Here is a 16,229-nt window from a genome sequence, read left to right as displayed (position 1 = left end):
ATTTTGCCACCTCACTGTTTACCCCTTTTTCCAGATCATTTCTGAATATGTTGAACAGAACTGGTCCCATTACAGACCCCTGGGGAAACCACTATTTACCTCTCTCCATTCTGAAAACTGACCTTTTATTCCTCCGCTTTGTTTCCTATCTTTTAACCAGTTACTGATCCAGGAGAGGACTTTCCCTCTTATCCCACGACAGCTTACTTTGCTTAAGAGCCTTTGGTGAAGGACCTTGTCAAAGGCTTTCTGAAAATACAAGTACACTATATCCACTGGATCGCCCTTGGCCACATGCTTGTTGACCCCTCAAAGAACTCTAGTACATTGGTGAGGTCTGATTTCTCTTTACAAAACCATATTGACTCTTCCCCAACAAATCGTGTTCATCTGTGTGTGTGATAATGCTGTTCTTTATTATAGTTTCAACCAATTTCCTGGTACTGAAATTAGGCTTACCGGCTAATCGCCGGGATCACTTCTGAGGCCTTTTTAAAAAATTGCCGTCACATTAGCTATCCTCTAGACATCTGGTACAGAAGCTGATTTAAATGACAGGTTACATACCACAGTTAGTAGTTCTACAATTTCACATATGAGTTCCTTCAAAACTTTTGGGCGAATTCCAACTGGTCCTGGTGATTATTACCGTTTAACTTATCAATTTGTTCCAAAACCTTCACTATTGACACCTCAATCAGGGACAGTTCCTCAGATTTGTCATCTAAAAAGAATGGCTCAGGTTTGGGAATCTCCCTCACATCCTCAGCTGTGAAGAGCAACGATTACAAACTGGAGAAGTAACAACACAAAAACTCAATATTTTAAAAGAAAGAAGTGAAAGTACTGCTTTACTATTACTGCAATAAGAAGCCAGGAGGATGAAGGGAAGGCAAAAAGAAAAAGAAGTGAGATGGCATCATTCCAGTATTTAAATAGGCACCCAGCTGATACTGTAACAAATAACCATAAAGAAAAGCTGTTTCAGAGATATCATTAAGTATATTTCTCTAAAAATTTACTTATTCTGCAACTGTTTTTATATTACAAACTGATTTTGTGAACTAAAATTCCTGAAAACATTCATTGCAAGTGAGCCTTCATTTGCACTACCACCACCATATACATCTAGTATCCTGTAGTTATTTTAGGCATCAAACAGGCTCTACCCCATTGTTCTCACCCACCCACCTCTTCCACCAAAAAGTAACCACTACTACTGGTCTTTTTACATTAAAAGAGCAGCAAGTATATTCCTTCAATTCTCCACAAGCCTCACATTAAGTCAGCAAAAAAAGGGCCATAGAACAGGTTTTCATTGGTAATCAGAATAAATGTGCTGCAGGCAAGAATTCAACAGATAAAAATCACTTTCCTACACCTCCACAGCCAGGATTAAAAATCTAGTTATACTGCTCCAAAACCACAGGCCTCTAAGGACCTGAGCTAAAGGGTATTTCCCACAGCTGGCTGTAGCTGTGGGTTCTTTATCTCTTTAGAACACTGCCTATGAAGCAGCATTGCAAACATAGCAAGTAAGTTACATACTAACCTTCCCCCCCCAAAGTTATTATCTGAGGTTCACAGGACTTCAAACCCAACAACGGGGGACCAAGCTGTAATTAATCCTCTCACTCATTCACTCACTCACTCGAGATGGTCCCAGAACTAGGGTCCTTTCATCTCCCAAAAACAGGCCTCTGGCATTTGTGCTAGATCTTTGACCAGGCGCATAGTTCCTGTTCCCTGAGCTGTCTGTATGTAATTTATGTAGAAATTCCGTCTGCGGCACATAGATTTGTTACACATTCCAACCCACTGTCAGTGCATGTACTATTTTGAAGGCTTAAGACTTTAACCCAAAGTGCCATATCTGTACTGTAGTTCAAGTAATAGAGTTTGAAAGCTGGCTTTTATCAAGCTGCAGGCCATAGTTCAGAGGCAGCAACCTATTTACTTCTTTCTAGTCTTTTATTTAGCTTCAAGAAACTATGTTAATTATAATAATTTTTATATCACAGTTAACCATCCTGTCTCTCCTGCTCATCTATCAGATGCATAGCAGTACCTGATAAAACCAGCACCATTCTGGTACTTGGTTCTTTCAGTGCATTAGCAACATTTCACCCAACTTACAAGTGATAACTATCATAAATCCTTTTAAAGCTACACAATAAACCTCATTCTGATAATTCACCAGGAGATTCTAGAAAGGGATCTCTGGACTGCTAGGATAAACTGCCCCATTTTATTAGTTACACCAAAAGAGGTGTTATAGCCAAAATATATTACAGTCATTTTATTGCATACTTGAAATACTTGCAGTAAGAAAAAAAGATTAATTTGAAACTATATTATCTCTGATGTGTACATACTTACCCACATAATGCATGTTGAGGGCCAAGTACTTGTACTGGAAAAGAGGGTTGTTGTTGAGGCTACTTCTTTGGATCTGCTGAAAGAAGGAGCTGACATCCCATCGGTACAAGACATCCAAGAGCATGATGCTGGGGACCCTCAGGGCCACATGTAACACTGCCTCCAACTTCTCCTTCGCAGCCATTCTGTTCCTTTTCAATGAACTCGAAGCAGCCTGTGAACAGCACAAGACAGACAAAATTAATTACATCAATCTCAATGTACAGCCAGCCATTAGGCATCAGGTTAAGATTTTGTCACAGTTATTGTTAGTAAAAGTCAGGAAGAGGTCATGGACAATAAACAAAAATTCATAAAAGCCATGACTTCTCCCTGACTTTCACTCAAAATTACGACTTATGACAAAATGGGACTGAATAGGGGTTGGAGTGGGTGGGATGAGAGCAGTGGGGTAGGGTCCCCCTCCTGCCTGCAGATGCTGGGAGCTGGGGCCCAGGGTGGGAGTTCTGGGTCTGCTGCAGACCCCCTCCTCCCTATCACATGTGGCAACTTGAAACTGCAGGCCCCCCCTGCCACAGCTCCGGGCTGAAAGGGCTGCCCACAGCGGCTGGGAGCTGCAGGGGGAGCCTCGGCTTCCTGCAGCAACTGGAAGCTCCGGGGACCCACCCTGTCTTTCCCCATGGCAGGGAGCTCCGGGGGCCTCCCAGGGGCTCCCCACTGCTGGCTGCAGTGCACAGCTCCAGGTCTCCCCTTGCCCCCATCCACAGAGGTAGGGAGCCGTCAGCTGACAGCTCTTGCCCCACCTCCTCAGCTGAAGCAGAAAATGTCATGGTCTGCACAGGAAGTTATAGATTCCGTGACTTAATTTTACCGCTAGGCATCATAAATGTATGAATGGAGAACATTTTGGGGGCATATATCAGTAAATGAATCAGCTGAGCTAAACGCAAAAATCCTAACAGCATAGCTTTTGCTTTTTGCTATACTGAGTTTTACTAGCTATTTACCATAATGACTTATGATGCTCTTTTTTCGGTTTTTTTGACAATGCTCTTCCACTTTGAAAATGTGTTGTGAAAACTCTCATTAGTAAACATGCTGGCTCTAAAAGCCAAGTAAATAACAAGAGAGACCACTTGATAATGCCCAGTTCAACTTGAAATCTCTCTCTATGGCCTTCTCAGAAGAAGCAGCTTTTGAAATACATGCCAAGTAAAAACAGTTCTTTAAAGTGTTAAGCATTAACAAATTAAGCTGTTTTTGAAACAGCTTTTACAATAACATTGTTTTCAGTAGTTCTGTAGCCATATTGGTCCCAGGATAGTAGAGACAAAGTGAATGAGATAGTATCTTTTATTGGACCAACTTCTGGTTGGTGAAAGAGACAAATGTTCAAGCTACAAAGCTCTTCTTCAGGTCTGAAAGAAAATCAGGGTAGGTCTACCCTTAAAATGCTTCAGTGGCCCGACTGTAGCACTTCAGCGAAGACACTACTGTGTCGACAAGAGAGCTTCTCCTCTTGGTGTAGTTAACTGACATCAGTGAGAGGCGGTAGCTATGTCGACAGGAAAAGCCCTCTTGTCAACAAAGCACTGTCTACACTCGGGGTTAGGTCAGTATAACTGCTTAGCTCCAGGGCATGGATCTTCTATACTTCAGAGCAACATAGTTATACCAACGTAAGTCAGCAGTGTAGACCTGGCCTCAGGCTATGTCTACACTACAGCTTATGTTACCATAATTTGTGTCATACAGGACTGAGAATAAACTACCCCCGAGCAACATAAGTTACACTGATGGACGCAGTGCCAAGATAGTGCCAATCTATAAAAATGGAAATAAGGACAACCCAGGGAACTACAGAGCCAGTCAGCTTAATTTTGGTACATGGGAAGATAATGCAGCAAATAACTAAGCCATCAACTTGCAAACTCCTAGAAGATAATGAGGTGATCAGTAACAGTCAGCATGAATTTGTCAAGAACAAATTGTGTCAAACCAACCTAATAACTTTTTTCAACAGGGTAACAAGCCTTGTGGATAGGGGGGAAACAGTAGATGTGGTATATCTCGACTTTAGTAAGATACTATCTTGCATGAGCTTCTCACAAACAAACCAGGGAAATACAACCTAAATGGAGCTATTACAAGGTGGGTGCATAACTGTTTGGAAAACCATTCCCACAGAGTAATTATCAGTAGTTCACAGGGCAATATCAAGTGGGTTCCCACAGGGATCAGTTCAGGGTCCGGTTCTGCTCAATATATTCATCACTGATTTAAATAATGGCATAGAGAGTACACTTATAAGGTTTGCAGATACCAAGCTGGAAGGGGTTGCAAGCGCTTTGCAGGATAGGATTAAAATTCAAATGATCTGAACAAACTGGAGAAATGGTCTGAAGTAAACAGGCTGAAATTCAATAAGGACAAATGTAAAGTACTCCACTTAGGAAGGAACAATCACACATATACAGAAAGGGATCATAGTCGATCACAAGTTAAATGTGTCACCAGATATTTTAAGTTTGTTTTCTCCCTGTGACTTGAAATAAATAACTTGAAAAATCTAATCTTATTTTTGTTATTTGTGGCATTTTGCTGACCTCCGTTTGTATATATTTATGCAAACATTATTTCTTTTAGATTAAATCAGTAATGCAGCTCCATACTTATTATACGAATGTAATTCACTACAGTGGCCCATTACAGTAGTACTCTGGAATTAGGGTTTGGTTTGTTAGTAAAGTGAATAATTTAGTGCTCATGAACTCGGCTACACTGATAGCAGTGGAGATTGGAGGGTTTTGTTTAACTACAGAAAACACACAGAATAAGTTTCCCAACAGCAACTTGTTAATATACCTCGGCCATAAACTGGTAGGATGACATTAAGGAGTGAATGGGTTCAGTCTGCACACACATTCAGCTCATGGCCTTCAGCTGAGACTGCCAGCTGCTGCCAACTGTAATGATTTTCATGAGGAAGACACCTGTTCACTGCAGGAATGGCAGTACGGCAATGCATTTCACACAGATCACCAGCAAGTCAGTAACCATTTTCAGTGCACTCCCAACCTGGACCTATTTTCAGCTGAGTGGATTTCAGAAGGTGCTGGGAGAAGCAGACTAAAAGGGGAGGCTAGAAAAACATCAAACATTTTCAGGCATCTGTGTGTTGAACATGTTCCATTTTTGTTGGGTTTTTTTTTTTCCAGACTCAACTGCTACTTGACTGGATGAATCTTTATCTCCAAATCGTTGTTTATTAAGTACAGTGGTTAACAACATCAATAATTTTTTTTAAAAATTATCACGGTCAGTGGAGAGATGATGCAAAGTGAGCATCTGTGATTTCAAACACAGCAGTGGGAAACTGTTTAAGTATGTGGAAACTATCACTGTGAGAGTCCTATATCCCAAACCAGACTCAAAGGGCTGAATGTCCTAAATATCTGAGGGACATTTCAGAACTGTACTCTGCCCAACAGTCTGAAAAATTTGCAAAGGCAAAAGATGCCGCCTTTCACTTTGAAAAAGCTGTGAAATACATTTCAAAACTAAGCACAATTACTAGTGGTATTTTTGAGACTACCGTGAGTCATCATCTGGCTATACAGAGTAAAAGAAAAAGAATCAAATCAGCTGTACCAAAGGCAATATGGAAGCCCAGTGCAAAACTAAACCAGACTCTATTCTGCTGACATAATAATGTTATCTTTCTAATACTGTTAAACTGTAATTACAGCAAGGTGGAAAACAGTTTACAGTACCTTACTTTGGGATGCTGTTCATTGAAAAATTAGGGTTTGGGGTTTTTTTTTTTTTTTTTACTCACAATGCCCATGACTACTGGTAGGCTATGGAAATGCAAAATTCTAAATAAAAAATGTTTTAAAATACTGGAATTACATTTCAGTGCTGTCATACTGGGCGACATTACTCTTTGTGCAGAGGACCAGCACAAGGGATATGCACAACACTAAGTCTCATATAAGCCTTCAAGGATAAGATACTGTAAAAAAAAAAAAAATCAAATTTTGCAGGTCGGAGGGAAGGATGTATTAAGACTTGCACAAAGCATAGGTACACAAAGTATTTTCAGTTCTAGAAGAGTTAAAGCAATTCAAGGCCAATACTACCCACCAGTAATAGTAGCCCATCTTACATAGCTATCAGGAAAATAGCTTTCCAGGAAGAAGTGTAATTTACCAATTATTTCAATTAGCACTTAAGACTATTTGTTTTTGGCTTTTTTTGATTAACAAATTTACAAAGTGGCCCCATCGATCTGATCTCAATAAATCATGTGTTGTAGGACTATCCCAAATCCTGAAGTCTGAATTGATTTGTGTATAATTCTCACCTTTCTCACTACTTTAACAGAACTGTAAACTCCCAACACAGCACATCTTTCCGTCTCATACAAATTATGAACCATACACTACACTTCCCACACAATTTTCTAAGAAGTATTACACAATAGCATGCAAGAAGAATTAAGAATCCAGTCAAAACAATATCACAAGCATCCTAGAACATGAATAAGCAAAATCTCTGCCAAGCCACTGTTCTGATTGCACAAAACATCCCTGCAAATGATTTACTTTTATTTTTGCTGTGTTATAAATTTAGAAGGGTTTTATATATTAAGATCGTATTTTAAAGACTATTTTGGATGCACGCTAATTACAGAAAAAGAAAACTTTAGTCAGATTGAGTTGAAACTGTGAGCCTACACTCAGAAGGACAATCAAGATACATATATATAATTTAAGAGTTTATGTGAAAAAAAAGTCACAGTAGCTTTTACTTTAAGTACCTATTTTTCAAATCTCTTGTTTTTTCCAAATACATAAATTCACCAATCCTTAGAGACCAAACTGTCTACAAATTTTCATTAAAAAAAAAAAAAAAAAAAAAAAAAAGCATTTAACGTACCGCTTGACAACAACATTGATCTACAAGTTTACACTATTTGTTGTAAAAAAATATATGTACTAGGCGGACAAGGATTTGATTAAAAAGCTCTTACATATCCAAGAGTCATATCTGAACAGTCAGCTGTATGGCACAACACCTACATATGCAGAACAAGAAAAGTTAAGTTTCTATTTAAGGGCCCTATTCAGTACTTCTTACACACCACAAACTCAAGCAGAACTTGTCTGCTTTCCCAAACAGAGTGCTAAATGGGGCCAAAAATAATCAAGTTAATTTGGACAAGCTTGCTTTTCCTTTCCAAATTCACAAATCTATACTTGGGAGCTTAAGAAAAAGTTAATTGTATTTGTATATCGTTTAACCGTACAGTTTAAATTTCTAAAGCTAGTTTTAAAAAACAACTTTGACAACTATAACATTTTATGGAAAGTGGCTACTCTGGAAAATCTAGCAAATCCTGTCACTTCATAACAAGTGAGACACGGTGGATAAGGTAATATTTATTAGACCAACTTCTGTTGGTGAAAGAGACAAAACAATATTAATGAGACATCCTTTTAAATTACATCCACTAGAAATCTGCAAGTGTGAAGGCCTAAAATGCAGTTCCTGCCAACTTTCAATAGAACGTGCTACATGTGAGCAATGAAGTCCACTATTCCAAGCTTTTGATGTATGCTAAAAAGCTCTTAAAATACATTGTTTTAATTGGGCAAAACACTTAAGCCTTTATACGCTTAGGGAAAAAAAAACAGTCAATATGAGCAGCTGGAGGCTCACCTCTTCTGAAAAATCAGGCCACTCGTTTAACGGTATGTCTACACTGCAGTTAGGAGTGAGCCTCCCAGCACTAGCATGCTAAAAATAGCTGTGTGCTGTGGCACTGGTAGAGGTCATGCTAGCTCAAACCCACCCTACACACTAGGTTCAAGCCTGGCTCTTTAGCGGGAACGTCCAGCTGTTTTTAGCATGAGTCTCTCCCAGCTGCAGTGCAGACATACCCTAAGTAGCCAAAAGCTGATTTAAGAGCCTAACTTAAGGCACTCCGTTTTGAAAAACCATGGCCAATACATTTATTACAAGTGCAGGTCATGCCACTTTCAGAAGATAATAGATAAAAAGCTGCTGAAAAGAGTTCCAGCAAACTATTGGTTAAACACTGACAAAAAGCTCACATACTTTCCCTTGAACAGGAGGTTTTTTCTAAGGCTTGCTCTAGACACAAAGTTGTACCATTTTCACTAACATTTATACCTATTTAGTTAAGTTGGTGCGATCTATGTGCATGTACTCATAAGTTTAAGTATGGCTTACGTCAATAAATGTACAGGCACAACCTAAGCCAATATAACCAGTTTTAAACCAATGTAAAAGTCCACACACCCAAAATTTACACTGGTTTAATTAAGCACATTTAAGCTAAACTGCTACAAATTCTTCATGTAGACAAGCCCTAAATACAATGGTGAATAGTTACAGAAACACACCAAAGGTGGAATATTTTCAAAAACACACAGATCTGGCTTAACTGCTCCCATTGAAGACAATGATAAAAAAAATACCACTGACTTCAGTGAGAGCAGTTAGACCAGCTCCTAGCATTTTTGCAAATTCTGCTCTAAGGGCCCCATCCTGCAACACACTCTGTGTTCCAGTATCCCACTGGCTTCTATGGGCAGAAAAGGCACTCAGCACCTCACAAGCTCATGTCCTGAGAAGCTGGAGAAATTTGAAAGAAACTGAAGAGGGATGTAGGTCCAAATTCTGCTCTTACACCTGAAAAACCCTACTGATTCTGGGTGCATGGGTGTAAGAGCAGAATTTGGTCCATAGACTCTGCTCACATTGGGAAAAAATTAAACAAATCATTCATACTTTACAAGAATATTGCTATGCAAAGCTTTGATTTTTTTTTAATCAACTGAACTTGGTTACACTTTTTTTTTTTTTTTTTTTTAAACAGAACATCTAGCTGCATCAGAGACTATTTTGACTGAGAACTATTAACAGATTCAATATCAAGGCTGGTAAGCCTAAAATTAGACCCACCAGCTGTGCTCTGAGTGCATGCACATCTCAATGTCCCTCTGTTCTGCATGTCTGCTCTGTTCTTCGGAGTAATAGGAAATTTGAAATATAAAACAATTCTGAACTCTTGAGAGGGTTGGATTCTTGTAAACTGGCCTCATGTTGAAATATACAAGACAGAATGGAGGGACAATGTTATGTGCCAGATACACAGAAAAATCCAATGATATGTACAAGTCCACAGAGAAGTCCAATATTTTGAGTGGAGGACTGATGTTTGATCCAGCAGAACGGTATTGTTTCCAGAACTTTGATGAAGCTCTTCTCTTCCCACCCCAGGGCAGCAAGAGAAGTAAAAGATGTATGGATTACATGTAATTTTTAAGTGATGGTATGTTCTTGGCTTGCTAACAATGATAGCACAGTAATCATTTTGCACAGAAAGGCTGGATATGGGGCAGCCTTGCAAATAACCGTACCACTTAAGCAGCAAATGTAAAATTAGTATGCGTTGTAACACTATAGTTAGGGATTTGTCAGCACTTCCCCTAAAACCTATAGTTTTCATGATTTATTATAGCAGCTCAGCGATTTCAAATCACATCAATATAGAATTTAGTGCTCAAATTCAAAGAGTTTTACAAGGGGTCAGTACTGTAAGCAGACATAGCATTTTTGCTATTTGAACAAGTTACTGAGCATACACAGTATTTTTTCTATCGGGTGCAATACTATGAATTGTTATAGCACTTACAAGATCAAATGAACAGAGGAGTGCTATTTTCACTTAAAAAGCAAGTGAATTCTTAAATTAAAGCAAAACATTCAGGGTCCAACAACCCACCCAAAATTAAAGACATGTGAATTGAGGCCATTGTGGTTAATTATTTAATTCAAGCTACATACAGGCACTACAGCATACATGCTTTTCTGCAAAAGGGTCTCAGAAGAGTGGATCATCCCTACACATTATGGGATGAGCTACTGGGAAGGGTGTGAATAAATGTGAGTTTACCTTACTAACATAATCAGAAGAGTGGTTGGACAAGCGCCTAGAGAGATATGTATGCTATAATCTTGAAATGTTGAAGTTTTACATTCCTAACTTCCATTAACTCTCAAAGGCATTATATGGGAAAATTCCACATGCAAGGAGATTAGAATTTACCATCTATAACTCTAAAATTTTAAAGTTTTTTAGTTAATTTCTTCCACAAATCCTATCATTAACCCACCATGTACTGTTATGCATGTATACATACATATACACCGAAAGACAGAGAGAGTGCATGAGTGCACCCTATGTCTGATACCTCCAATCTACTTAGACACCAATCCTGCCAAAACTCATACGTGTGCCTATCTTTAAGCACCATACTTAGTCCCAGTGAAGTAAACAGCACTACTCATGGTGCCTCAGATGTGTGTGTAACGGTTTGCAGGGTCCAGTTTGGGCTGTAATGCTTTGTCTATATTTGATTTAGGTTATAAAATAATAAGGGACAAAGAACGTCATCCTCTATATTCCTACAGTGCCAACCAAAGCACTCAATGGTTTCATGGCAGCTGTATTTTTTAAAAGCAAACTGTAAAATTCAGGGTGGAAGAAAAAAAAAATTTAAAAAAAATCGATTTTTATTTTAAAAATGCAGTAAAGGGGGCTGTGTATATTTTTCTTGGGCTTCTTGATAACTGGTGTGGGGAATCAGAAGTACTGTTTGTGGCTGGTTGGGAAGTCTGACTGCAGTGTCACCCACCAGTGCTGGGAGAAACTGCTCTCCTTTTGCAGCCTGCCCTGACCTTGGCATTTTCAGGTGGCTAGCCTAGGCACGGAGGGGTCACAGGTATTATTCACTCAAAGCTAAGAAATCCACTGGGAGCTGAAAAAGCAGGAAAACTCGTATTTCTGTTTCAGTCTGTGAATAAAAATGACAGTGGGAGAGAGGAAGATGAGAGCTAATTGTAGAAGTTTTAAGGACAGCACACATTTAAGTGTTATGACTTGTCTGTTAGAGTTAATAAAATTTGGGGGGAGGGAGGGGAGAAAAAGTTTAAGGACAGGCATGAGCTGGCAACTCAGGAGACTGCTGCAATTGCAAATGTGAAACATTTACGTAACATTTAAGATTTAGTTTAATAAAATATAAGTGCGATTGTGTTTGCGTGTGTGATTTAGTTCTTACCATTTCTAATGTACTGCTGCTGCATCTGCAGCTTGACACAGGTAATGCATATTATGTACTATTTCCTAAATTAATAAAAATCAAGTTATCTAAAAAATTACACAAATTATACCCTCCTAGATGTTGTAAAATACTGTATTGAGTTGTAAATTAACATGTTTTAGTCATCAGGTTTGCACCATTGTTTAAAAAATATGTGAAGTAGTATCAATGGGAAACTTGATTTAAATCAGTGATTTTCTCTTGATGATTTAAATCAGTGATTTAAACTGACTTGATTTAAATCAATCCACCCTGCTAAAGAATGCACTTGTCTATTCTTCACACTCAAATAGGCAAAGCCTGTTTTCCTGGAATTCTGAACTCTGGCTAAAATTTGTTGAAAAATGGGGAAAAAAACCTCAACATAGAACCTGATCAGTTGGGAATGAAAGAAATACAGAACCTTTCATGTATACATCACCAGATCAAATCCAGATAAGGTAGAGTGGCTGCCTGTTTTGTGAACTATGTGAAATTAGTTGGTGGTTTCAGTCTAGTTTGAGGAGTGCACATCTTCAAAGAAAACCAGAACAAATTGCATGTTTATGTGAACATTTCAGCAGAAATGCCAGAGTGAACTGACATGGAGACAAACACTCCTAGATCCTGTCCACCCCTACATCTTCTAACCAGTCAGAGGCTTGGTCACCTTAGCCAATCAGTTTGTGCTTACACAGATTTTTGAAATCACAATGGTATTTGTGAGCCCACCTACCTATGTTCGTATCAGTGTATTCAAGGAAAATCTGGGCAGCTATCCTATAATGCTTCTGCCGAGGATTGAGTGCCCAGAGAGCATGCATGCAGAGCAAAGCCAGCAGCACATGGGACAATGCACTATAGGATGTCTTGTCTCCAAAAGCTAGGAGGAAGGAGAACCAGTCAAATTGGGTAAGTGGGCATAGTGAGGGTATCCTGTATACCAGAGTTTCTCAACCTGTGGTACGCATACCCCGGGGCTACACGAGACACAGGCAGAGGGTACCTGGGGAAAAACAGAGTGAAGGGGAGGCAGGTGACAGCTGCCGGCTTCTGAGGAAGCCGGGTGACAGTAGCCCACTTCCCACCTGGTCCCAGCTCCCAGATGGGAGGCATGTGTCAGCCCCCGGCTTCTGGGGAAGGCGGGCGGCAGCTCCCCACTCCCAGCCAGTCACAGCTCCCAGCTGGGAGGGGGGCAGCAGCCACTAGCTTCTGGGGGAAATGGGTAGCTGAGCAGTGAAACTGACAACTATGACAGCCCCAAATTTCACCAGTTACCCTCCTTCCCTCTCTCTCTCTCACCCCTTCCTCCTCTCAAATCTATGGCATAAAATTTGGCATGGTGCTTTATATTCCCCAGCATTGGCATGTTGCTCAAAGCCTCCTAGCTTTGGCCAACATCACCTCCAGCCCAGGTACATACTTGAGTTGCGCACCCCTGGTGTAAAGGTGGTAACCCTACCCACACTGGATCTGACATCTGTCATATCACGGCCTTATATTCTCAGCCCTTCTTCCAACATATGGCTTACATTAGTCTATAAATATAAAATCCTGTGGAAAATTGAGTGTTGGGGTACTTATTAAAATTTTCAGAAGTTAGGGGGTACTTGCTACTTAAAAGATTGAGAAACACTGCTGTATACCTTACAATGAAACAGTGTGCTGAACTTGTTATAGGAACCACAACCATGTGAGAGGGTGATACTGATCATTACTAACCTACTTTTAACCACTTTGTATGCAGACACAAGCAACATTTAGAACCAGCCATGACAATAGCTGGTTACAAAATCAGTTAGAAGTTGAAGTGTGGACGGGGCTTTCTCTGGGTCAACATTGAAGCACACTGGCATTTAGGAAGCTTTCACTGCTTCTATCTATGAAATTCTTTATTCTGTGAATCAAGAGCTTCAAACTCCAGGACTGTCAAATCGACTCATTTTTTACATGATTGCAAAGAAGAATAAAGCCATTAGAAAAATATGTATTTAAAAGATATGGAAACCCAAGATGTGAACACATCAAAACTTTCACAACATCATACTGGGATGATGTATTGTATGAAGTTTCAGAGTGCTGCTTTGTTTCTGAAGGTGAAAACCATCCAGAGTTCACTTATGTTATAATCTAAGAACCCTATATCCTGCAAAAACTTATATGCATGCTTAACATTACAAAATGCAAGCAGCTGTTTACTTCAGGAGGACATATGTAAAGTTAAGCAGGCAGAATCCGGGACTAAGACAAAAGTTTTAAAAATAATATTTTCATAAGGGAGTGGCTTAGGCAGATCATTTACCCAAAAGCAAAGGGAATCTTACAAAAATAAATGAAAGGGATTACTGACATGTCATAGGGTTTAAAGACTGCAGCTGTGGCATGTGTAGAGTATTTACAGTGCATCTAGAACATATAAATTCCCCATTAAGTTAATTTTTATAACCACATCAAATCTATACGTTAAAAAAGGTATATGCACTTATGGTTAAAATGACATTCTATTTAGTACTTGGTAGCTGAACTTTGTGATTTTGTCAGCCTGACCCACAACTACTTCAGACTTGGAGGCAATCTATACCTTCAAGTCAGTGGCACAGCTATGGGCACCCACATGGCCCCACAGTATGCCGACATTTTTATGGCTGATCTAGAACATCGCTTCCTCAAAACTCATCCCCAAGCACCTCTCCTTTACCTACGCTACATTGATGACATTTTCATCATCTGGACCCACAGGAAAGAGTCCCTTGAAGAATTCCACCGGGATTTCAATAATTTCCACCCCACCTTCAACCTCAGTCTGGAACAGTCCACACAAGAAATCCACTTCTTGGACATTATAATACAAATAAAGGATGGTCACATTAATAACACTCTATACTGAAAACCAGCAGACCGCAATACATATCTTCATGCCTCCAGCTTCCACCCTGGACACATTACACGATCCATTGTCTACAACCAAGCCTTAAGATACAACCGGATTTGCTCTGATCCCTCAGACAGAGACAAACACCTACAGGATCTCCATAAAACATTCTTAAAACTATAATACCCACCTGGAGAGGTAAAGAAACAAATTGACAGAGCCAGATGGGTACCCAGAAGTCACCTACTACAGGACAGACCCAACAAAGAAAACAACAAAACACCACTGGCCATCACCTACAGCCCCCAGCTAAAAACTCTCCAACACATCATTAAGGATCTACAACCTATCCTACCAGATGATCCCTCACTTGCTCAAGCCGTGGGAAGCAGACCTATCCTTGCTTACAGACAGCCCCCCAACCTGAACCAAATACTCACCTGCAATCGTACACCATACAACAAGAACACTAACCCAGGAACCTATCCCTGCAACAAACCCCGTTGTCATTAGAGTCGATGTGCGGGCAGAGCTGGCACCATCACACATCCTAACCACATCAGCCACACCATCAGGAGCTCGTTCACCTGCACATCTACTAATGTAATATATGCCATGATGTACTCCTCTGCCATGTACATTGGCCAAACCGGACTGTCACTACGCAAAAGAATAAATGGACACAAATCAGACATAAAAAATGGTAACATCCATAAACCAGTTGGAAAGCACTTCAGTCTCCCAGGACACTCTGTAGCTGACTTGAAAGATGCCATACTTCTACAAAAAAACTTCAAAAACAGACTTCAGCGAGAAACTGCAGAGCTGGAACTTGTATGCAAACTTGACACAATCAAACTGGGTCTGAATAGGGACTTGGAATGGTTATCTCATTACAAGAAGTAATTGTCACTGTTCACACATTCTCACCTTCTAATCAATGGTTGTGAATAGGCCTCATCTACTCAAACTGAATGGACTTTATAGAATCATAGAATCATAGAATATTAGAGTTGGAAGGGACCTCAGGAGGTCATCTAGTCCAACCCCCTGCTCAAAGCAGGACTAACCTCTGCTATATCATCCCAACCAGGGCTTTGTCAAGCCGCAGCTTAAAAACCTCTAAGGATGGAGATTCCACCACCTCCCTAGGTAACCCATTCCAGTGCTTCACCACCCTCCTTTGCTAACACCTACCCTCCCATTGATGTTCCTTACCCTTGGATGTATATATACACCCCCTATCTGATTTCTGTTTCTTGCATCTGACAAAGTGGGTTGCAGCCCAGAAAAGCTGATGCCTGCAGAAATTAAATGTGTTAGTCTTTAAAGTGCTACAGGACTCTCGTTAATTTTGCTGTATACAGATTAACACGGCTACCCCTCTGGAACATTTAGTACTTGGATCCAAAAAAGCATAATGTACAGGAAGTACATTATTAAACTTAAAATTAATATAAAACTGTTATAGTGGATTGAAACAGAAACTAACTACAGTCTCCATAAAAGGGAACCAATAGCAAGGAGTCTTCAGTCTCCAGTTTAAGTTTAGTAAATAACATGGATATTTCTTTTAAGAAGCCAATACGAAGCATAAGGCCAACCACACAATTTTCAAGACACATACCAATCCATTTACTGTTCTATTGGCTTTGTAGGCATTTTTTCTTAAAATCTGTCCCACAGACTTAAGCTGCTAAACAACTACGATTGTAATCTATTTCCATTAGCTTCAACAAAGAGGAGTCCCTGGTGTCTGCTCAAACACATAGAGAATTAATAGTAACTTCAACAGATTTACA

General features: G+C 39.8%; 1 protein-coding gene across 2 annotated transcripts in view; it reads right to left on the bottom strand.

The window, feature by feature from the left end:
- Window positions 1-16,229, bottom strand: part of RNF145 (ring finger protein 145) — a 77,297-nt gene that overhangs the window by 46,899 nt on the left and 14,169 nt on the right. For both annotated transcript variants that reach the window (XM_067566546.1, XM_067566547.1), the window contains one exon: window positions 2,380-2,593. In XM_067566546.1, the coding sequence (XP_067422647.1) occupies window positions 2,380-2,593 (214 nt within the window). The remainder of the gene's footprint in view (window positions 1-2,379; window positions 2,594-16,229) is intronic.

The sequence above is a fragment of the Emydura macquarii genome, unplaced genomic scaffold (genome assembly GCF_026122565.2).
Source record: "Emydura macquarii macquarii isolate MOO-44397 ecotype Brisbane River unplaced genomic scaffold, CSIRO-AGI_Emac_v2 contig_2768, whole genome shotgun sequence".
Taxonomy (NCBI): Eukaryota; Metazoa; Chordata; order Testudines; family Chelidae; genus Emydura; species Emydura macquarii.
This window is presented reverse-complemented; position numbering and strand designations above follow the sequence as displayed.